Raw genomic sequence first — 23,179 nt, forward strand, 5'->3', positions numbered from 1 at the left:
CAATGTGCTTTTGCTTTGTGTGATTGGTCAAGAAACTTATAAAGTGAGTCATAACATCAAGTTCTCTGTCTGCTGCGTGGGATGTGAGCTGCTGGCATCTTCCCATTGTCACCACCACGTAATGAGACTGACGCTGAACATGAAACAGCTCAAGGCACGTTCCAGCAGTCCTGTCCTGTTAGTGACCTGCAAATAGCCCCTGCTGGCGTCAAGGACCACCTAAACCTGACTGTAGGCCTGGCAAAGCCTCCCCCCAGCCCTGCCAGGCCCCAGGGCAGGGGCACCCACCTGACGAAGTCCTCGAAGGTGCGGAAGGAGACCATGCCCCCCATGCGCTGGCACGGCGGCGTGAAGGAGTTGTCCAGCAGCACATCGCTGACGCTGGCCACGTGAGCCATCCCATAGTGGTTGAGGTTGGAGGAGAAGGACATCCTAAGGAGCAAGGCAGCAAGGGCACAGTCAGCAGGGGCAGGGGACAGCATGGCAGCAGGTTTGGGCAGCGCTCTGCAGCGTGGCTGGGTTGTGTGGTGGTGTTCACAGGGGTCTGAGGAGGAGGGGAGAGATGAGCATCTGACTCCATGTTTCAGGAGGCTTGATTTATTATTTTATGATATATGTTATGTTAAAACTATACTAAAAGAGTAGAAGGTTAGTTAAGAATAGAATAAGAAGGAATGATAACAAAGGTTTGTGGTTCAGCTCTCTATCCGAGCCAGCTGACTGATTGGCCATTAATTAGAAACAACCAACATGGGCCAATCAAAGATCTACTTGTAGCACTCTACAGCAGCAGATAACCATTGTTTACATTTTGTTCCTGAGGCCTCTCAGCTTCTCAGGAGGACAAATCCTAAGGAAAGGATTTTTCATAAAAGATGTCTGCAGCAGCTGGGCAATCCCTGCTGGGCTGCTCAGCCTGTCCAGAGCCCTGCCATGGCTCTGGTGCCACCCTCCCTGGATGGGCAATCTCTGCTGGATTGTTCAGCCTGTCCAGAGCCCTGCCATAGCTCTGGTGCCACCCTCCCTGGATGCTGTCTCAATGACAGAAACAACCAGAGTCAGCAAATAACGCTATAACCCCTTAAAACGGGTATTTCTCGAGATGACAGGAGAATTCTGACTGAATTTCCCTCCTATTTCTCCTCCTGTCTTTATGTTTTGCTTTACAGGTGGAACATGACTCAAGCAGCAGCAATTCTGAGATTTGACACTTGAAGGATTCAGTACATTTTCACACAGGCTGTATTAACTTACTGATTCCATAATATATATGGAATATATTTGGACTATAATTTTCACTGCTCAAACGCAGCACGGTACAGTGACTTGTCCAAAGTTCTCTACTGAGTCTTACCCTCTCATTCCCACCCTTTCTGTTCAACAAACAGCTGGATGTGGCACTCAGTGCTCTGGGCTGGGTGACAAGGTGGGCATCGGGCACAGCTTGGACTCCATGGTCATGAAGGTCTTTTCCAACCTCAACAATTCTGTGATTTTTGTGTTTTTTTAAAGATTCACAGTGCCATGGCCAAGACTGGCAGAAGAAGCTTTTCCCACAATGAGATATTGGACTTTCCTCTGGTGACCACAGTTGGGCTCTGCCTCCTCTGCAGTAATTATCACCAATTTCTGAGCTGTACTGCAGACTCATCTTAACTCTGACTCCCTTCCAGAGCTGCCTGCAAGGTGGTGACACTTCTCAAGAGACCCAGGGACCTCCCTTGCTCTCCCTGGGCTTGGGGACACGTTAATTTTGCTGCCAAAACTGGAGGAGATGGGGGAGAAAGGAGGGAATGGATTCTGGAGCCTCAGAGCTGTGAAATGCAGAGGCTGCTCACTGTGTGAGGAACCAGGACCTGGCTGAGCCAGCCCTGCTGGGATCTCCTCCCTGCCACACACCAAACCCACTGAGATCCAGCCCTGAGCCCGGTGCCAACAAGCCTGAACTATCAGCAGGGTGATTAATGGCCCTCCATGCCTAAAGTCACTCTCTGTTTCTGCAATTTATCTCTGATTAAGAGCCGTGAGACTTCCAGGCCCATTTTTACTATTTTTCCCTAAATAGGCTTGTAAGCAGCAATAAATAACAGGGATTCAGGTTTTGAAAGAGGGGGATTTTTCAGGACATGCCTTGGTGTACATTCTTACAACTCACACAAAAACTATCACAGAGCAGGAACTGAACAAAGAGACAGCAGACATTTTTCATCTATTATTTAAAACAAGAAATACTTCTCAACTGAGACACAGGAGGAAAAATTAGTGTCCAAAGCACAACAAAACATGCTGTCAGCTGTTTGAGATGTAGATTCATCTGGGGTGTGAGGGAGGTGAAAGAGCCCTGACAAATCCCAAGCCATGCACAAGAAACCAGGGAGGGCTGGGAGGAGCTGCCTGGGGTCACTGTGGCACCCTGGGACCCAAACCTGGGAATTCAGTGCCAAAAAAGATCCTAGGACAACATTCTGCTGTGTAACACGCTGCAGATGAGCTGAGTCACACAGCAAATTTAATTACAGAGATTGCTGCATGCAAAGTTTTGGGGTTTTTTTTTAAAGAGAAGCTGAAAACATGTTTTAGACAAAGGGAGAGGAAAAGAGGAGGTAAATAAGAGTTATGGTTGAGAGTTTCCCAAGCAAAGAGAAGGGCACTACAACAAAACATGCTGAAACACTCAGGGTTAGGCTCCTTTCTAGTGTGGATTTGGAATTTGAGAAGATGGTGGGTACTGTACCTGTTCAGGGTGGGGATGTTCCCTCTGAAATCAAACAAGCACAGTTAATCAGACTGGTTAGTGAGAGCCATCACACAGAACCATCATCAAACAACCAGCAACACCTTCCCAAGGGGCTGCCCCACATCAGGGAGAGCTGCCAGGGCCTCCCTGCCCCACAGGGCACAGCCAGGCCATGCAAACAATGCCATTTCCCAGGAGAACACCTGGGATGTGCCAGGGACCCTCAGCCCCGCGCACCTTCCGTGGTCCCCTCCGAGCCCAGAGCGAGGGCCCGCGCTCCCCGACAGAGCAGCAAACAGCAGAGATGCACAAAACAAAGAAACAAAGAGAAAAACAAATCAGCATCTCACACAGGGAAACTGCAACAGGTGCAGGAGAAGCAGCCAATGCTCAGTGCCAAAGCTGCAGGCTGAGAGCAGCCCACGCACAGCTCCCGCCAGGCAGGGACAAAGAAACACAGCACCATGGCACACCGGGGATTGTCAGCACTCAGGGCCAAACAGAACAACCTGGGGGCTGAAACAACAACCTGGAGGGTAAAACAACAACCTGGAGGGTAAAACAACAACCTGGAGGCTAAAAACAACAACCTGGAGGCTCAAAGAACAACCTGGAGGCTAAAAACAACAACCTGGAGGCTCAAAACAACAACTTGGAGGCTAAAAAGAACAACCTGGAGGCTCAAACAACAACCTGGAGGCTCAAAACAACAACCTAAAGGCTCAAAACAACAATCTGAATGCTAATTTGAGGACATCTTTCCCAGACTGGTTTGGTGACAGCAGAGTCACCTCCACTGCAAGGGGATGTGCTGGGTGCATTACTGAGAAACAAAAAATTCCCATAGTCTTAAACCATATGGGGAAAAATACCTAAAACCATATCTGTTATAAGTACCACAGAGTAGTATTTAAGTATTAGGTATTTATTAAGTGTCATTTAAATTAGCATTTATATTAGTATTAGTATTTATTACTATATATTTGTATATTAGTATATTTATTAGTATTAATTATAATATTTATAGTTATATTTCTTTAATATATTTATTGTTATAAACTATATTAATATTAATTATCATAATACTTGTTTATTATAATATTTATAATTTTTATTTCTTATTAGAATATTTATTTAATGTATTTATTATTATATTTATTTAATATATTTATTATTCTATTTATTAGTATTTATTATTATAATATTTATATTAGTATTAGTATTTAAATAGTTTAAATTAAGTAGTATTAAGTAGTATTTAAATATTAAGTATTTAATTTGGGGGATGGTGGGGACAGACCCTGTGCTGCAGAGCCTGTGCTCAGGACAGAACTGGCCTCCAGCCCTCAGGGGGTTGGGACTATTTTTTGAGCTTGGCAAGGAGTGGCAGAGCTGCATGTGATCCACTTGAGTGGGAAAAAATAGCATGGAGAGAGGACTGGCAGTTCCTACCCCAGCAGGAACCCTCCTGTGGCCGTCCCTGGAAGGCTTTCAGCAAAGAGAGGGACAGAAAACAGCACAACAAATGTTCAGCTCAGCCTCGAGAGGGGCACCTGGGGCTCTGGGAGCCTCTCCTGCCTCTGCACACGAGTGAAACAGCACAGGGAGGATGGGCTGAAACTGAGAGAGAGCAGCTTCAGAGGGGGGTCAGGGAGAAATCCCTCCCTGTGAGGGTGTGAGGTGCCCACATCAGCTGTGGGTGCCCCTGGATCTCTGGAATTGTCCAGCCTGGATGGGGCTTGGAGCACCCTTGTGATGGTGCTCACAGGGCTCTGAGGGTGAGGGAAGAGATGAGGAGCTGACTCCGTGCTTCAGAGGGCTGATTTATTATTTTATGGTACATATTACACTAAAACTATACTAAAAGAATAGAAGAAAGGATTTCATCAGAAGGCCGGCTAAGAATAGAATAGAATAGAATAGAATAGAATAGAATAGAATAGAATAGAATAGAATAGAATAGAATAGAATTAGGGTTAAGAATAGAATAGAAAGGAATAGAATGGAATAGAATACAATAGGGTTATGGTTAAGAATAGAATAGAATAGAATAGAATAGAATAGAATAGAATAGAATAGAATAGAATAGAATAGAATAGAATAGAATAGAATAGAATAGAATAGAATAGAATAGAATTAGGGTTAAGAATAGAATAGAAAGGAATAGAATGGAATAGAATACAATAGGGTTATGGTTAAGAATAGAATAGAATAGAATAGAATAGAATAGAATAGAATAGAATAGAATAGAATAGAATAGAATAGAATAGAATAGAATAGAATAGAATAGAATAGAATAGAATAGAATAGAATAGAATAGGGTTAGGGTTAAGAATGGAATGGAATGGAATGGAATGGAATGGAATGGAATGGAATGGAATGGAATGGAATGGAATGGAATGGAATAGAATAGAATAGAATAGAATAGAATAGAATAGAATAGAATAGAATAGAATAGAATAGAATAGAATAGAATAGAATAGAATAGAATGACAACGAAGTGTCTCGGACTCTCTGTGCAAGCCAGCTGACTGTGATTGGCCATTAATTAGAAACAACCCCATGAGAGCAATCACAGATGCACCTGTTGCATCCCACAGCAGCAGATAACCATTGTTTACATTTTGTTCCTGAGGCCTCTCAGCTTCTCAAAAAGAAAAATCCTAAAGAAAGGATTTTTCATGAAAAGATGTCTGCGATACACCCTGGCACGGGGGAAGGTGGAATAGAAGATCTTCAAGGTCCTTTCCATGCCCTGGCTGTGTGCCAGGGCCCCCCCAGAGCCCCCAGCAGCACCAGGCTCACAGCCTGTCCTGCAGAGCCTGCTCTGATCCCAGGATGGGCTGGAAATGTTCCTGTCCTGGCCCCTCTCTCCATCGCTCCCCCTGGCCCCACTGCTCCTGCCCCCCTGAATCCAGCTCCCCGGGCCCCCTCCTCCTTTATTTCCCTTTTTCTGGGAGCTGCCCCGTGGCCACGCAGGGCTCAGCTGTGGGCAAAGCACAGGGCACAGCTCAGGAGTGAGGCAGCAAAGCAGAACCAGCCCAGGCTGGCTCAATACCCCACTTTAGTCATTAACAGCGGTGCCACAGCAGAAAGAGCAATTCCACAGGCTCTGGCCAGTGCCATTCCTCTTATGTTTCCTCATTTCTGCAGCAGATCTCAGCAGAAGGCAGTGAAACATGCCTCCAACCATACATTTTGATTGGCTTTTCCCTCTCCCTCTTTCTTCCCTCATTCTTCCGCTCCCTCTGTGACTCAGCCGAGCTGAATCTGCTGCACGAGTCCAATTTGCATAAAATTATCCTGGTTCCACTCACTCTGCTGCCCCTTGCACAGCCCCTTCTCTGCCCTTTCTGAGGCAGGCAGGCCCAGGGAACAGCAGCACATCACTGCTGCCCCACTGACATCAAACCCAGCTCGGGGCTGCAGGGACCTCCAGGTGTCCTGGGACCATCCTCCATCCCTCCCTGCCCCAAAACCCACCCTCACAACCAGGAGGGGACCCTGGCACCCCCCGAGTGCCCCTCTGGGGCTCCAGGTGGGGTCAGAGCCCACAGCTGGCTCGCTCCTGGCACCCAAAGATTGGTGCCAGAGGCTGCTCCAGCAAACAGCCCACAGAAAATGCTGTCACTGGGTCAGAAATTCACATTTTGTGAGTAGAGCAGTGTAGAATGACAGCAGGAAAAAATCTCTGCATGCTGCTCTGAATGCGAGTGTGGGGTTCTTAAAGAAGTCCTGTTTGGGATAAGGGATATTTGACCTGAATTTTGGGATATCTAACCTGAATTTTGGGATATTCAACCTGGCTTCTGGGATATCTCACCTGGCTTCTGGGATATCTCATCTGGCTTCTGGGATATTGGACCCACAGAGCCCTCTGGGGCTCCCATTAAAAGCTCTTTTCCTCCCTGTGACCTCCCCTTGCTGTTCCTGCATGAGGATGTCTGCTGCTCACTTAAACAAACAATTCCCCAATCAGATTCTGCCCACAGCACCCACCAGGAGCAGGCTGCACTCTGTGACTTCATGACATTTAAGGGCTTTTCTGTCCTCTCTGCCTCCCTGTGGGCAGCACAAAGCCTGAGCTGTGATCAGCCAGCTCACAGGGAGTCACTGGCATTGCTTCTGCCACAATTAAGGAAAGGCAGAGCAGGGTTAAATACCAATAATGAAGAATTTAAATACGAATTTAAACACCTAATTAGAAATTTAAACTATTGCTGTTTTCTCTGTGTGGATGCTTGCCTCAGTAAAACTTGGGGGCTCTCAAAGCTTCACAGATATCTGACACAAAGGGATTACAAATATCTGGAAAACGTGTGGCATCACAGAACAGCAGCTCCCAGAGGGAATGCTCTCTCTCCTGAGGGCTCCTGGCACCTGCTCTGGGTCCCCAGCCCTGCAGAGCCTCCAGGGACATTCTGGGATATTCTGCCTCTGGGGTTTGCCCTTGGGATGCATTTTTGGCTTTTCAGCCTAAGAATTTGTGCTACAAAAGACACAGAAAAGCACACGATGAACACAGACCATGGTCAAGAACAACAAAGAAGATTTAAGCAGGACAGTGTCAGGGTTTGGAGAGTTCCCTGTCCTGGGTTTAACAGCAGGTGTGGTTTCAGAGCCCCTGTGCCACCATCAGCCCCTGGGCACCTCCAGCCAGCCCAGAGGAGGGCAAGGAGCTGCCCAGGGGCCAAATTCATCGCTGGCAGCTGGAGAGGAGCTGATCCTGCCCCTGATCCTGCCTCCCCTGCACAAGGACCATGCATGGAGCCTGGGCTGAGCTCAGAACCTGCCCCAGCCGAGCCAGAGTAAGGGCAGAGGAGATTTCAGGCCAAGGAGCTGCTCCTGGAGCAGGGAAGGAACATTTCCCCTCTCCCAGCTGCCCTGTCTGATCCAGGCTGTGCCCAGAGCAGCCAAGGCAACGGAGGCCAGCAGAGAGAAATGGAGGGAGAAGGAAGGGGGGGAAAGAGCACGACAAAGGGGCACTAAAAATAGCCTGCAATTATGTACAAACATTCCAGAAATGCAGGGACACAGATGAGCCCAGCACACGTCCCACTGCTATCAGGAGAGGCTGGGGCTGCCTGGGGACAGCCATTCACTCCCAGCAGAGCAGAGCCTGAAAACCATTCCATAACAGCTCCTGGTGGGTTCCCAACGAAACCAGACCAGAGCCCACCAAGAACCAGAGCAGGGCAGAGATGTGGGGAACAAAGGAGGCAGGAGGGGCCCGGCACGGACCAACAGTGGCACCCGGTGGCTGCGGGGACTCACTGCGACCTGAAGCCAGCAGGGACAGCACACAGAGCTCCCACTCTCGGGGGAAAGAGGGGATGGGCAGAGCCCAGAGACTGCCAGAACAACCTGCTCCGGGGCAGCTGCCCTTGGGATAACGTGTAAGGCCCTTCCAAGGGAGGAAGGAGCTGCAAGGTCCTTCCAAGCCCAAACCACTTCAACCCAACAGTGCTGCAAGGTCTGATAATCACGTTTGCTTTTTTGAAATGAACTGGAGATGCCACCCTTCTCTCCAGGAGGAGGCAGCAGGATAAGTGCCCCTATCACCACTGCTGTGTAGCCCAAACCATCATGGTTTTGGTCGTTTTTGGTCGTAGTCACAAGGAATGCAAAACTGAAAATCAAAGTGTGCCAACCCCACATAAATCAGAGTTTTATTTTGTGTAAAACTCTGATCTTGGTCTGCTCCATCAAAGAATCCTGTGCTAGAGAATATGTCACCCTATGCAGCCAAGGCAGGGAGGAGCAGAGCCACACAAGCAGTCAGAAAGGGCTGGCAGGAGGGGGACAGGGACTGTTTGACTGCTCTGTATTGAAATTCTGATTAACTGATCATTCTGCCTGGAACTGCACCTTTTGGAAGGCTCTGGATTCAGCCAGAACTGCCATTCCAGAGATCACGTCCAACCCAAGCTGCAGCTAAAAACCAGAAAACTCACGAAAACCACCCCACTGAAACGAAGCCCCCTTTCCCCAAAGCCCCCTGCAGAGGCAGTCTGACCTGTTGGGGTGGGAGGTGGGCAGCATGAACTGGAACTCCACCACGCAGGTGTTGTCCTTCAGCTGGCGGTGCTGCACGCTGTTCAGCTCGTAGGCAATGTAGGCTCTCCTCACGTACACCTGGCAGGGACACAGAGCCATCAGACACCCCTGGAGGGTCCAGAACAACCAGATCCCTGCAAAGGAGCACCTGGATAAACTCGACTTCAACCGGAGTTTGTGCTTTGAGAAAGGCAGAACCATCAGGGTTATGATCCTGTGCTCGGGCTGCAGCTTCACCTTCTGCCTTCAAGCACCTCAGTCTTCACACAAACTTAACTTGATTTTTAATTTCACTCAGTTATCAGTGTTAATGCTGTCAACATTAATTCTAACCGCAGTCTTCACACAAACATAACCTGAATTTGAGATTTTACTCAATTATCAACGTTAATGCTGTTAACATTAATTCTAAGCATGCCCCATCCCACACAACCTACAGCCCTCTTAGATCATGCAGGGTTGCTCAAAACAGACAGTGCTCAATATAAACCAAATCCACAGGAAAATTAAAATATAATTTTTTTTTTCAATGGGAATAAACTCACCTCCAAAGCTGCCATTCTCACCACCTGGTTACTGTGGTAGAAGAAGTTGGGAAGCACATCAAAGATGGATGTCTCAGACAAAATGAGTTTCTAGGGGAGATCACATTAAGCAGAGGTTTAAAAGAGTGTCTTGCAACCAGGATCAGGCAGAAAAGGAAAAACCCCAGATCAAGCTTGGGTAGTTCTGACTGCTAAGCTTTTCTTGTTGTTCATCAAGGACTATGACTTTTTAATATTAAAGCACAGAAAACCTGAAGTTGGAAGGGATCACTGAGTGCAGCTCCCTGCTCCTCACAGGACTAAAACCAGAACCATGTGAGAGGAGCTCATCCAGCTGCCCTGGAGCTCTGGGGCTGTGCCAGCTCCCTCTGTTCTGGGGAGGAACCCTTCCCTAATGCCCAGCCTGGACCTCCCCTGGCACAGCTGCATCCATCCCCTCGTGCCCGGTGCCCAGAGGAGGAACCAGCACCTCTGCCCTGGCAGCAAGGTGCAGAACTGGCACCAGGCCATCCCCACACTGGCACAGGGCAAAGCTGGACAGCAGAGGGAGGCGAAGGTCAGCGAGAAGGGAGCCCAGGAGAGGGGCTGGGGTACCTGCAGGTTCTCAATGCAGAACTGGTGGCCGTACATGTCGATGGCTGACAGGAAGATGGACTCCACCTGGTTGTGGCGCAGCTCGTAGGAGGGCAGGTGGGAGGCAATGAGCACCTGGGGAGACACAGGCAGGGTCAGGGGAAGGGAACATGCAGGGCCAGCAGCCTGCTCCATCCCTGGGGAGGCATCCTGGGCCCTCTCCCTGCCCAGCTCATCTGTGTCTGCTGTTGGTGTCACTGGCAATTCCCCAGGGAACAGCTCCAATCGAGGCCCATCAGTGCGTGGCACTGAGCAGGGCAGAGCTGCCAGGGCTGCCCAGCTGCTCATGGGTGGGCAGCAGCTGTGGGGACACCCAGGCTCCGCTCCCGGGCAGGGGAGGGAACAGCCACCAGTGCCAGGCACCAAATGCCCCAGGTGAAGGGGGCAGAGGTAGGAAATGGAAGCAGCCTGCAGGGAAAATGAAGTGGGAGAGCAGCACAAGGGCTGCAGCTCCATCCCCAGCTGCTGTGCGGAGGTTCAAGGACACAAACACAATCCTGGAGGAAACAGAAGGTCACTGAGCAGCTTCAAACACCCTGCTCATCTTCAACAGCCAAGCTTTGAAATAAAAGGAGAAACCCCCCCCGCCCCAAGTGTGAGCTTTCCTGCTTTAGGCTGGAGATGGGGAGGGTGCATGCAGTGAGAGCAGTGATCACACTCTGGGGTCAGGGAACCTCTCAGCCCCTCCTGGCAACACAGGGAGGCTCAAGGAACTGCTGAGGAGGAAGCTCACACCAATATCTGGGTGCCTGTGTGACATTCCAATCGGTTCTGCAGGAATTTACAGCGTCCAGAGTTTTTCCAATTATTTCCAGGTTAGAACAAAACTGACAAAGCCCAACTCCGAGATGGGAGAAGCCCTGCAAAAGGGCAGCATAATTCTTTGTGGTAACTCCTCAGCAGCTGCAAAGAGCAGCTGGTTCTTGTGCAAATGGCTCTCTCTGCTCATCCTGCACACATGGATCCACAGCTGAGGAACCAGGAGTTCCAGCTCCAGCCACGCTGCTCCTGCACAATGCAGGCAGCCTATGCTGGTCAGGCGTGCAGATGACAAAACCACCAAAACCCACAGTGGCCACACGTTCCCACCTCCTCCATCACACAAACCACGGGCTACTCACAGCTAACCCCTGTGTGAGCCACACAAAACGTTTTTTGGAGGAGCAGGGACAAAGGAACGCACGTTGAATTTAAATATTACAGTGGCTGGGAGTGCACCACAGTTAATCACTGTTAATTAGCTTCACTCCCCAAGTGCTTCTCACAGGAACCTACTGTCCCCACGTGCACAGTGACGGAAACAAACATCAGGAGCAGTGGGTGTCCCAGGGCTGAGCTGCAGGCAGGAGCAGCCTGGGTGTCACAGACAATTTTTATAAAAAATCCTTTCCTTAGGATTTTTCCTCCTGAGAAGCTGAGAGGCCTCAGGAACAAAATGTAAACATTGATTATCTGCTGCTGTGGAATGCAACAGGTGCATCTGTGATTGGCTCATGTTGGATGTTTGTAATTAATGGCCAATCACAGTCAGCTGGCTCAGAGCCACAAACCTTTGTTATTCATCCTTTCATTCTTTTCTATTATTAGCCAGCCTTTTGATGATATCCTTTCTTCTATTCTTTAAGTACAGTTTTAATGTAATATATATCATAAAATAATAACTCAAGCCTTCTGAAGCGCCGAGTCAGATCCTCATCTCTCCTCTCACCCTCAGACCCCTGTGAACACTGTCACACCTGGGCAGAGCCTCACCTGCCGTGCCCTCATACAGTTTTAATGTAATATATATAATAAAATAATAACTCAAGCCTTCTGAAGCGCGGAGACAGATCCTCCTCTCTCCCCTCACCCCCAGAGCCCCTGAGCCCCGTCACACCTGGGCAGAGCCTCACCTGCCGTGCCCTCATACAGTTTTAATGTAATATATATAATAAAATAATAACTCAAGCCTTCTGAAGCACGGAGACAGATCCTCCTCTCTCCCCTCACCCCCAGAGCCCCGTCACACCTGGGCAGAGCCTCACCTGCCGTGCCCTCAGCGCCACCTTGGCGTTGGTTGTCTTGCTGAGCTGGGTCAGCTCTGTCAGGATATTGATCAGCTCGTCCGTCAGCGTGGGGTCACGGCCACACAGCTGGTCCTGGCAACACAGACAAGGAGAAGTGCTTGGAGAGGGGGGAAACATCAGCTGTGCTCCCCCAAAGGAGTGTGAGCCCGCAAGCACACGCTCAGGCTGGAGCACAGCATCCCCAGCAGCCCTGACCTGGGTTATCCTGCAATTCTGTGCCGACAAGGACACAAATATTCACCATTCAACGATTTCACACACATAAATAAAAGGTGGAAGAAGGGACAGGCACCATCTCCCATTCTCCCATTTGCAGCACATGTTTTGGCACCCAAACACATGAGAAATGCTGACTTCTCAGAGAGACTCAGGAAACCTTTTCCCATTACCCAGTTTCAGGTTTGTACCAGAAGTTTCTCCTTCTGGTACAAATGCAAAACTCAAAGAGCTTAAACTGTAGCCAGGCACCTTGTGGAACATGTAAAGGTCACCAGACCTTCCCCATGAAGGGTGACCAGAGTTACACTGCCACAGAACCTCCTGACACCCACCTAAAAATCACCTCAAACCTCAGAAGTCCCCACAAGTCCACAGCCACAAAACCACCCAGGCTTTGAGCAGCTTCAGCCAACACCAGAAACAGGATCTGCCACTGCTCTGACAAGGCTAAGCAAAGCTAACTAAACCCATGAATAATGTTCTGTATTTCCTGCCACGGCACTCGACTGGCTCCATAACATTCCTTCTAACCAGAGAATCCTGGATCTGAGCAAATCCACAGGCTTTCCTTGCTGCCTAGACTGGCTGGATAAAACAACAAAACTGAAGAGCACAAACTTGCAGTGTTAACGCTGTTCCAAAACTCCCCTGAATTCATCCATTCAAAAAATGCCAGCAGTAGAGACTTCCTTCCAAAAATACTTTCAATTCCCATGAATAATCCCACAGTCTTCAACACTTCTTGTGAGCTTCTCCCCTCCCACCCTGAAGCCTCTAGGAGCCTCTAACGTGATTCTTCCACACAGCACTTAACAGCTTGTCTTGATAAATTAATCATAGCAGGGAAATGTGAGATGAAACAGGGATTTGCCACGAGAAAGAGCTGAGGCCTAAAAGTTTAAAGAGATCTTAAACACCCACAGACCAGAACAGGCCATCTGAAGAGCCAGGGAATAGAAAAGGATGAGGGGAAACCTCTGTGCAGCAGGTGGGATTGACAAACCTGCCAGGGAAAATGAATTAAGAAGCAAAGCCAAATAATACAGAAGTCCTACAGAGGAACACAGAACTGCTGGGTTTGAAACACAGACTCCTGGTGCTGCTCTGCTGCTGCTCCAGGGAGCAGAAATCCCCCAGGACACGGGGCCCTGCCATGGCAGCAGCCACTCCATCCTGCTCAGACCAAGATGTGCATAAGCCAGGCACAGAAAATGAGCACACAACAAATCACACCACACTTCAACAGATGTATGAAGGATGAAGCCGTTCCCACCCTGCCTGCAGTGCCTGCTGGCTAGAAAAGGTGAGTGATGGCAGCACAACAGCATTACTGAGGCATCCTTGGAGCCCCTGGTTAATAATGGGCTCCTGGATCCACCAATAACAGCCCCACAGGCAGCCCTGAGCCCAAAGACACCAACAGCCTGGGCCCCAAAAACACCACAGTGGTCACCATGGTCACCCCAAATTGGTGTCACTGTGGTCACACCAACCACACCAACAGCCTGGGCCCCAAAAACAACACAGGGGTCACACCAAACACCCCAAACACAACACAGTAGTCACCATGGTCACACAAACACACCACACCTGTCACTGTGGTCACACCAAACACACCACAGCTGCCACCCTGGTCACACCAAACACACCACAGCACGTTTGGAGCCACGGGGTGGGAGAGGAGTGATGATGGTCTTTTGGTTGATGGAGAGCCTAGAAGCTCAGGGACACCCAGCTGTGCCAAGGGTGACCATGGTGTCCCTCCTGAGCTCCTGCTCCCACTGCAGAGGGAAATCCCTGTGCCCCCAGTGAGGTGGCACTGTGGATTTGGATAACCAGGAGTGGCTCCTCCACCAAGGTCTCCCTGGTGATTCTGGCTCCAGCTGGGCTTTGCTTGAGCAGAACTAGCAGGCAGTGATGGTGTGAAGCATGACCCAAGAGCAAGGCACAAGGGAGGCTCTCTGAGGCCTCCCCAATGCCCCTCACACCACCAGAGCCAGCGAGGCACGGCCACACCAGTGACAAACACTGAAAGCTCCAGTCCTGCTCCAGCAAGGGCTGCTCAGGATGACAACAAGAAGCCAAAGGCAGGGCTGGCTGTGCTTGCACTGACTGGCAAAGGCAGCAGCAGGGCCTGAGCCCAGCTCCCTGACAGGGGCTAACGCCTCGCCCGCACCCCCGTGTAATTACACACTTGAGTGACTGGACTCTGAAGAAAATTGAAGGCCTGAGCTGTGAACAGCTGCCATTTTCTCTCTCCATCACGCCAGCGTGATTACTTGAGAAATGAACAGCCCCAGCTCAAAGCTACTCCAGAATTCTCAGAGGAAATATGGCTCCGTGTTCAAATAATGAGATTCTTAAGGCAAGCGTTACTTACAATCACACCACACACCAAAGAGGGAAAGGGGGAAAAAGGGGGAAAAAGGAGGGCCAGGAAGAAAGAACACCAGCATCCTTACATCTTGCAAATGAGAATTTGAGAAACCCAGCTTGGGTCTAGGAAAACTATGGCACTTCTTTTGCTTTGGAGAGTTATTTAGTGGATGGCTTCTTTAGATGTATTTTGGGCAGTAACAGACCACAATATGGTTGTAAAATAAAAGACAAAAAGAGGAAAAAAGAAAGAGGAAAAAAGAAAGAGGAAAAAAGAAAGAGGAAAAAGAGGAAAAAAGAAAGAAGAAAAAGAGGAAAAAAGAAAGAGGAAAAAAGAAAGAGGAAAAAGAGGAAAAAAGAAAGAGGAAAAAAGAAAGGAAAAAGAGGAAAAAAGAAAGAGGAAAAAAGAAAGAGGAAAAAGAGGAAAAAAGAAAGAGGAAAAAAGAAAGAGGAAAAAGAGGAAAAAAGAAAGAGGAAAAAAGAAAGAGGAAAAAGAGGAAAAAAGAGAGGAAAAAGGAAAAAGAGAGAGAGAGAAAGACAGAAAAGGAAAAGGGAGGAAAAGGGAGGAAAAGGGAGGAAAAGGGAGGAAAAGGGAGGAAAAGGGAGGAAAAGGGAGGAAAAGGGAGGAAAAGGGAGGAAAAGGGAGGAAAAGGGAGGAAAAGGGAGGAAAAGGGAGGAAAAGGGAGGAAAAGGGAGGAAAAGGGAGGAAAAGGGAGGAAAAGGGAGGAAAAGGGAGGAAAAGGGAGGAAAGAAAGAGACAGAGAGAAAGAGACAGAGAGAAAGAGACAGAGAGAAAGAGACAGAGAGACAGAGACAGAGAGACAGAGAGAAAGCAGGCAGCAGGCCCTTACAATGAGCATGGTGACCAGCAGGTTCTTCTTGGTGACCTGGGCGTGGGAGAAGATGTAGTTGAGCACGGCGTTCATGTCACTCTTGTTCTCCTCACGAAGGGTGAAGACACACTTGTCATAGTGACCTGCAGCAGAAATGCACATTGCTTTTCCACCCTTCACACCCCCGTGGCAAGGACTGCAAGTTACCAGATGTGTCTGCATTTTTCTAGGTGTATTTTTTGAGGATCTGCTTGGCTTGAAGGGACCTGACAATGGAGAGAGACTATTTACAAGGGATGGAGTGACAGGACAAGTGGGAATGGCTTCACACTGACAGAAAGCAGGGTTAGGTTGGGTATTTGAAAAAAATTCCTCCTTGTGAGGGTGCTGAGGCCCTGGCACAGGTGCCCAGAGCAGCTGTGGCTGCCCCTGGATCCCTGGCAGTGCCCAAGGCCAGGCTGGACAGGGCTTGGAGCAGCCTGGGATTGTGGAAGTTGTCCCTACCCATGGTAGGGGTGGAATGAGATGTGCTTTAAGGTCCCTTCCAAGCCAGACCATTCTGTGTTTCTCTATGGTCCACACAATCAATCTGGGAAGGAATCATTCCCACCATCACCTACTGCAAACTTTAATTCTAACATCCCACTCTTAATAAACAGCTCCAACACCAAATGCCTCCTTTGTGAGCAATTCTGAGAGAGGAATACGGAGCTCAGACTTTCACTCAAATGACAACCAAAATGAAATAACAGCAAAGAGCCTTGCACCATCCTCTGCTGCCAGCAAATTGAAGTGGAAATGAATCTGCAGTACCATTAGGCCAGGGCAGGTAATGGAGCAGGACAAAAGAAGAGTGGAATCTGAACTACCTGTAAGAGCCAGAGCTTTGGAATTAACCAGGGCTCCATTGCCATCTTGTGCCTGGATCCAGCAGTGCAAGGCATTGATTTCACCTCTCAGTTCAGCTGAGCTTTGGGGCAGAATCTCCTCTACCAAACCCAGGTAGAATCTCCTCTACCAAAACCAATCCTGTGCACCTCACCTCAGCACAAGACGAGGGCAAACCTTCCCCAAAGGGCCCACATGGGACTTTGCAGGACCGAACTCAGGAACTCACCGTGCTGGAACTGAGTCTCCACCTTGAGGTACTGCCGGAGCAGATCCATCACCACGGCCTTCATGTGGCCCCGAATGCCACTGCGGTACCTGCAGGGGCACCAAGGCAGCCCTGAGCGAGCTGCAGGCACAGCCAGCCCCTGCCAGGGCTGCTGGGGGGCTGCTGCTCTGCAGGACAGCCTGGCAGGGCTCACCTCTGCACCAGCTGCACGATGCTCTGCGTGTTCATGAAGAAAACCTCGCGCTCCGACTTGCGGTTCAGCGTGGCCGCGTGGCTGTCCAGGATGTTGGCAATCTGAGAGGGAAAGGAACATGGGGAAAAAACACAGGGAAAGGCCTCAGTGGGCTGGACAACCAGCAGAGACACAGCAGAGCCCCAGCAGACTCCAGCAAAGGAGATCAAGATGTGCCAGTGACACAAAAATCTATGCAGCGCATCATACCATGGAGAAATCCTACCCGGCCTCCCTTGGCAAATCATCCTATCCTCCCTCAAAATCATCCTCATCCTATTTTGAGGATCCACTGGCACTACAAACTGCCCATATATCATGCCCACAGGGCCACTGATAAGATTAAAGTGCTCCCAGCAGTGTGCCTGGTTGAAGCCACACTGAGCAGGGAGCACGGACCCTGCAGCACAGGTAAAGAGACAGCCTTGCAGTGACAGAGGTAAGGATCTTCCACCATCAGCACCCCCTGCCCAAACACACCTTTCAGGTCCAGTTAACCTCCATGTCACTCAAAGGAACAACTTCTCTCTGTGTGCCCCAGCACAAAGCAATTTTCCCCCTCCAGGAAGGTGGCTGCTCACCTGCTGGCTGGGGAACTGGCAGAGCACCGAGGTGATGTTGCTGGCATACTGCGCCATCTCCTTCTTGATGGACTTCTCCACGTTGGGTGGGATCCTCCCAGAAACACTGGTCATGATGTCCTGGAGCTCCAGCAGGGGCAAAGAGGGATCCCTCAGCGTCTTCATCAACCGCTCAACCCAGCCCTTCACCTGGAGAGAGACAAGGCAGTGAAGGCAAGAACGAAGAAGAGAAAAAACAACAACAAGAGGAAAAAGGAGAGGAGTGATGTCCAACATCCCCTCCCCTGTGGCAGGAAAATTGCCCAGCCTTCCTTGAGCTGCAAGAAGGCAGTTTAGGCTCTGGAAGAGAGGCCCCAGTACCTTGCTGCTGAAGAAGGGCTCTGGCAGGCAGTAGCCATTCATCACGTTCACCAGGTTGTCCAGCACGTAGTGGAAGATGCGATGGAGCTTCTCACCCCGCAGGGCTGTGCTCTGGATCTGGGGCAGGGTCCCTGTGTGCAGCTCAGCCTGCAATGGGGAACAGCCCCAGTGAGCCTCCTGTGGGTCACCAGCCCTGTCACCCTCAGCTGGAGCCAAGGGTTAACCTGCAGGGATTCCCAGAGTGGGAAATGCACTGGGTTGAAAGGTACAACCCCACAACAGTGCTGAGGTAAGCAGGAATGGTAGATAAGTTTGGCCTGAATCAGACAGGGAGAGAAAAATCTCAGTGCCAGTCCTCATCTGAGACAAATAAACGGTGAAGTGACAATTCCAGTACAATGCACAAATGGGAAACTGGCTCACTGGAACGTCCTGTACCGCTCCCAACATTACTCCCTCATTAAAACCCCACAAAACCTGTGCCTTCTGCAGCTCCTCACCTGCTGAACCCTGCTGGGATCATCCAGCTGCAGCTTGGCAATCACACAGCCTGGGTCCAGGACTGCCCCTGGGCGTTTGACATAGTGGATGCAGCCTGACTCCCCTGCTGTTATGGTCATCACCATTTTCATCACCTGTAGCAAGGAAAGAGGTTACACATTCATCCCCTGTGCCCCAAAATGGCTCTGGTTTTGGGGGGCAGCGGGCAGTGTCCCACCCCAGACAGAGCTGCACTCAGGTGTGCCCAAAACTCACAAGCACAGATGTTGGGAACAAAACCCAGACACTGAAGTGAATGGGAGAACAAAATAATTGGCCACAAAATAGTGCAGCAGGAGCTTCAGGAATGGCACTGCCTGAACCAACAGGGCACTCAGGAAGGTCCCACACTCAGCACAATGAACAAGGCTGACAATTTTCTGCTGCGTTCCAAAGGCTCCTCTCAAAGGCTGCAGCCACATCTTCACTTCAAGCAGAGGGAAGCAGGATCGCTTTCTAGAGCTCTCAGAGAGCTCTTCCCAGACAGAAATGCTTCCTCAGATCAAGAGCTGCTGCCTTTGGAGCAGAGGGGTTGGGCATGGGGGAGCCAGCTTGGTTTTACCCTTGCTCTGCTCTACATCACAGGGATTGTGTGGGTGGTGCCTTCTTAGCCATGACCTGTTGCAGTGCAAAAGCACTTACATAAAATAGCTGCATCTCTGTCTTGATATTCTTCTCCTACTCATTGTCCCCAGCTGGTTTAATTGCCCCTCTGTCATCACACACCTTCCCCTCCCTCAAATCTGTTTTGAGCCACACACTCCTACACAGCCCCTTGTGCTTTCCTCATCGTGATGCAGAAACTGCTCATCCTCCTCCTCCTCCTCCTCAGTAAGAGTTAAGTAACTTCCTAGGGAGAAGGGAGGAGTGACACTTATTAACTTCTGGGATCAACCTGATAAATGATCAGCTAACCAGGATAAAGTTTGTTACCTCATCCTGGCATACAGCTCTGTGTCAGTAGTACAAGGAGAAGCCTTCTTCACCTCAGCTGGGAAGGGATCCCACCTTCCCTTGGAACCTCAGGAAGGTGATAATCCCAGGATTTTTGGGCAATTTTGCTCATCACTTGGTGTAGAGTCATCAACACTCAAATTTCTGCTGTTAAATTTCTTCCCCACCCCATCACCCTCATTGATGATTCCTGCTGTACTTCTGGTTACAATTTGCAGATGAAACACTGTGAACGGTCCCTCATGTTCAACTCACAGTCCCATCCAACACCCCTCCTCCTGAGCTTTGTCAAAACCAGTTCTCTGGGAGTTTTACCTCAATTTCTGCAAAGCACTGGCCTGCAAACACGTGTCCCCCGTCCTCCACCACATACTGGATCAGCTTCCCCGCGGAGGGGGAGCGCAGGATGGAGGGATCGTTCTCCTTCTCAAACACACAGGTCTTGTTCCCAATGGTGATGCGGTACCTGGGGGACAGCAGGACACATCAGCACGACAGAACTCCCTGGGGAGGGACAGGATTCCATGGGGAAAGGTGTGGGAAAGGGAAAATCCAGTCTGCCTTTCCCTGTTCTACTTCAAAACAAAACTACGGGAGAGGTGGAGATCGCAACCCAAGTGTTACCCAAATTCTCTGTCCTCCTGAGCAGATCCATTACTTTTCCCAGAAGATAACACAGCAGAGGGGGCAGAGTTCACATTCCAGACCTGGGGATGCCCTTCACTGCCCTTACTGCTCTGATCCTTGCAGGGAATTTCGAGGGCATGCACTAAAACTTGTCTTTATTTCTGAAGCAGCCGTGGAATTACAAGAATTTTAAATATTTTCAGGTTCTGGGTTTTTTTTTGTTTTTATAATCCCAAAAGTCACTTGTAAGGACCAAGGAGAAGAATATGGACTCCACTTGGTGCACAGCCAGACCCTTCCTCTAACAGCAGCCAAGATCTGCTCTGTCTCAAAACTCACCCACAGCGCACCCAGTAAACTCCTCCCAGGAGAGAACTCCCCTCCCAGCTGACCTTTGGGGAAGCGTGAAGTCACAAATGCACCTCACACTAGCAGTGCAAATGCTAAAGATGGAGCTGCTACCTGTCCACTTCCTCCTTCATGTAGGTGGTGTAGCTGCTGCCGTCGTAGGAGAGCAGCAGCCCGCCGTCGCTCAGGCGGTGCACGTCCACCTCCACGCAGGAGCTGTTCATGATCACCACGTAGCAGTTGGGAGACTGCCTGGTCACCTGCCAAGCCACAGAAATGGGAATTACCCCGGGAACTGAGCACAGCACTGAGGGTCTTGCCTGCCACAACACAGAGTTTTCCAAGTGCTGCAATAGCGGGAATTGATGAGGAGGAACGGAGGGGTTTGACGTTGTGTGAAAAAATTGGGGTCACAAAGGCAAGGAAGCAAGTGAGCAGAGGGATGGAGCAGCTCAGGGCTGAGAGAATTGGGACTGTTCAGCCTGGAGAAGAGAAATTCTGGGGAGGTTTAAATGTGGCCTTCCAAAAGCCCACAAGAAAAATGGAGAGGCTTTTCACAAGGGCCAACCCAAATCAGTCTGGGATTCTGTGACACAGCAGCCAAGAGATGCCAGGACTAGAGCTGTCCATGAATGCTGATTTAATCCTCTCACACTTCTGCACTGAAGGTTGAGGTTTGGTTGCGCAATCACGATTTGCTCACCCTTATCTCCTTACAAGGCACAGTTGTGCACTTGCACTGCATAATGGAGGAGAAAATTTGGGAGGAAAACGAGAGATTGTCCCACAGCAACAAGTGTTCTCCCTGAGAAGGGGATCCTATCCCAGTCTCTGCCCCAGAGCTGCTATTTGAAGCTGGGTAAATCCTTTAAAGAACACTTCAGCTGCTGCTCAATGCTTCTATTCCTCACCAAAGATAAATCCAGGGAGGTGCAGAATTCTCACTGCTGCAAAAAACCAGCCTATGGTCTTGCCATTAAAAACTTCAACACAAACTTGCCCCAGTAAGCTAAAGAGGATTGCACAGGCAACCTTAAGTCTAATATTTCCTAACTTTCATATGTTTGTTTGGTTTTGCAACATGGGGCTTTTGCATGCAGCAAAAAAAGCAACACCATGGGGACAAATTGCTGCAAATTCTGTCACGTTGGTGTGTCAAAACCCCAGCAGAGCAGACCTACACATTCAGAAAAATCAGCTGGAAGTTTTGGCCAACCAAAACAAAACTATTTTGTAGTAGTTTTTGCCTGTAACAAAGCAAATTTCACCCTGCTCAGAGCAAGAGGCTGAAATGTTTACGGACATTGCAATGGGGCGATGCGAGGGGTGTTGCCCTGCTGATTTCTTCACCCACTAAAGCAGAGAACACCAGCCCTGCTCAGACAGAACTCCCTGCACAGATGTGTGCAAAGGGGAGGCCAGAGCAGCACAGGGGGCCATGTGCAGCCCAGGCAGGGGGTGGGTCCCACTCTGTACCTTCAGCACGTATTTCCGTCCCTCGTAGATGAGCTCCACGTCCACCGTGTTGAGCAGAGTGTGAGCAGGGAGGACCTGGCCCCTGGAAAGGGAAGGGAAAAACAAAACTGATCTTCCACAAGCCACCAAAGGACTACCAGGGGTCCAAAGAGCTTCAGAGATGCATGCAAGGCTTCAGGAAACACTGGCAGAGATATGGGAGTAGGTTTTTATAGAGTCTCTTAGGAGAGACACGAACCAGTTTGACCAAGTCAAACAAAGTCCCTCCAGCCACACAGGGCAGCTTTGCTCTCCTTTCCATCCACTCCTGGGTGATCCCAGACTCCCTGATGCTGCCCTAGCAGCACACAGAGCAAGAACTCCATGTTTCTGAGCCATTTCCTGGAGCTCCTGCTAGAAACCAAAGCAATCTGTGCAGCCAGCAGGGGATGTTTGGAGATGCAGATACCTGCCAGTTTTCCCAGCAGATAAAGAGCTCCCTGGGGCCAGGCAGCAGCCAGCAGATAACAGCCCCTGAGCACTGCTGGGCTGCACTGAACAGAACCTGTAGAGCAGCAGGGATTCCTGGAGAGCAGCTCGGCCTCTCACCTTTCCAGGGAGTGCAGGAAGTTGGAGACGCTGTTTCGGAAGCTCACGTCAGCCACGTGCAGGGCCCCACACACCACCCCCAGCATGGTGTCAGGCCTCTCAGCCTAAAAAAGGGACAGGCACAGTCACACCTCCCCCAGCCTCAGCCCAGGCTCAACACACAGCTACAAGAATCAGCAGCCTCAGCTCCATTTTTGGTTCACGGCCCACACTCTAAAATCAAGTCAGTGTGGCAGCCATGTGAACCCTACACAGAAGCCATTATTTCTGTAACCATTTAAAACCACATTTTCTTCTGCCTGGATCACATCTCGAGGTTCCAACAACACTTCCACTGTCATCTGCCCCAGATTCCAAACATAACATTGTCTTAATGATTTTCTGGACAACTTTAAGACCAACTTTCCCCAAAAGGAACGACCTAGGATTCTGATATATGTAAGAAGCAATGCCACGAAAATATTTATTCATCAAGTGGACAGTGACCATTCCTACACCCTTTAGCAGCAGCAGACACCAGCCCTGCCCCTGCCAGGTGTGTCCCTGCAGGGCAAGCAGCTCACCTGCACTTTCTCAGCGATGAGCCGGTCCAGCCAGCCCGTGTCGATGCGGTTCTGCTGGAAGCTCTCTGTCTCCAGCAGCTTGATCAGGTATTCCACAGTGGTCCTAAAGTCCCCTCGGATGGACAGCTCCTTCAGAGCCACCACCATGTTCCTGAAAGGGGAAAGAAGCCCTGTTATCTACCCCATCCTAATGGCAGCTGCAGACAGAAAAGCACCTGAAGGTCAGAGCAGAGGAGCGCGGGCACTGGATGGAGCAGGGTCCTGAAGGGATGTTGGAAATGGGAGAATACTGATTTCCCTGCTGCTGGTGTGAAGAGCAGCCCAGTA

General features: G+C 49.8%; 1 protein-coding gene across 2 annotated transcripts in view; it reads right to left on the reverse strand.

Moving 5' to 3' along the window:
* Window positions 1-23,179, reverse strand: part of ACACA (acetyl-CoA carboxylase alpha) — a 100,432-nt gene that overhangs the window by 55,240 nt on the left and 22,013 nt on the right. For both annotated transcript variants that reach the window (XM_058037794.1, XM_058037793.1), the window contains 17 exons: window positions 22,853-23,003; window positions 22,290-22,393; window positions 21,702-21,783; window positions 20,340-20,485; window positions 19,566-19,716; window positions 18,257-18,391; window positions 17,757-17,903; window positions 17,397-17,585; window positions 16,777-16,877; window positions 16,584-16,672; window positions 15,485-15,609; window positions 11,997-12,110; window positions 9,934-10,047; window positions 9,340-9,429; window positions 8,754-8,872; window positions 2,735-2,758; window positions 289-432 (listed from right to left, as the gene is read on the reverse strand). In XM_058037794.1, coding sequence (XP_057893777.1) covers window positions 289-432; window positions 2,735-2,758; window positions 8,754-8,872; window positions 9,340-9,429; window positions 9,934-10,047; window positions 11,997-12,110; window positions 15,485-15,609; window positions 16,584-16,672; window positions 16,777-16,877; window positions 17,397-17,585; window positions 17,757-17,903; window positions 18,257-18,391; window positions 19,566-19,716; window positions 20,340-20,485; window positions 21,702-21,783; window positions 22,290-22,393; window positions 22,853-23,003 — 2,025 coding nt within the window. The remainder of the gene's footprint in view (window positions 1-288; window positions 433-2,734; window positions 2,759-8,753; window positions 8,873-9,339; window positions 9,430-9,933; window positions 10,048-11,996; window positions 12,111-15,484; window positions 15,610-16,583; window positions 16,673-16,776; window positions 16,878-17,396; window positions 17,586-17,756; window positions 17,904-18,256; window positions 18,392-19,565; window positions 19,717-20,339; window positions 20,486-21,701; window positions 21,784-22,289; window positions 22,394-22,852; window positions 23,004-23,179) is intronic.

Source organism: Melospiza georgiana, chromosome 19 (genome assembly GCF_028018845.1).
Source record: "Melospiza georgiana isolate bMelGeo1 chromosome 19, bMelGeo1.pri, whole genome shotgun sequence".
Classification (NCBI taxonomy): domain Eukaryota; kingdom Metazoa; phylum Chordata; class Aves; order Passeriformes; family Passerellidae; genus Melospiza; species Melospiza georgiana.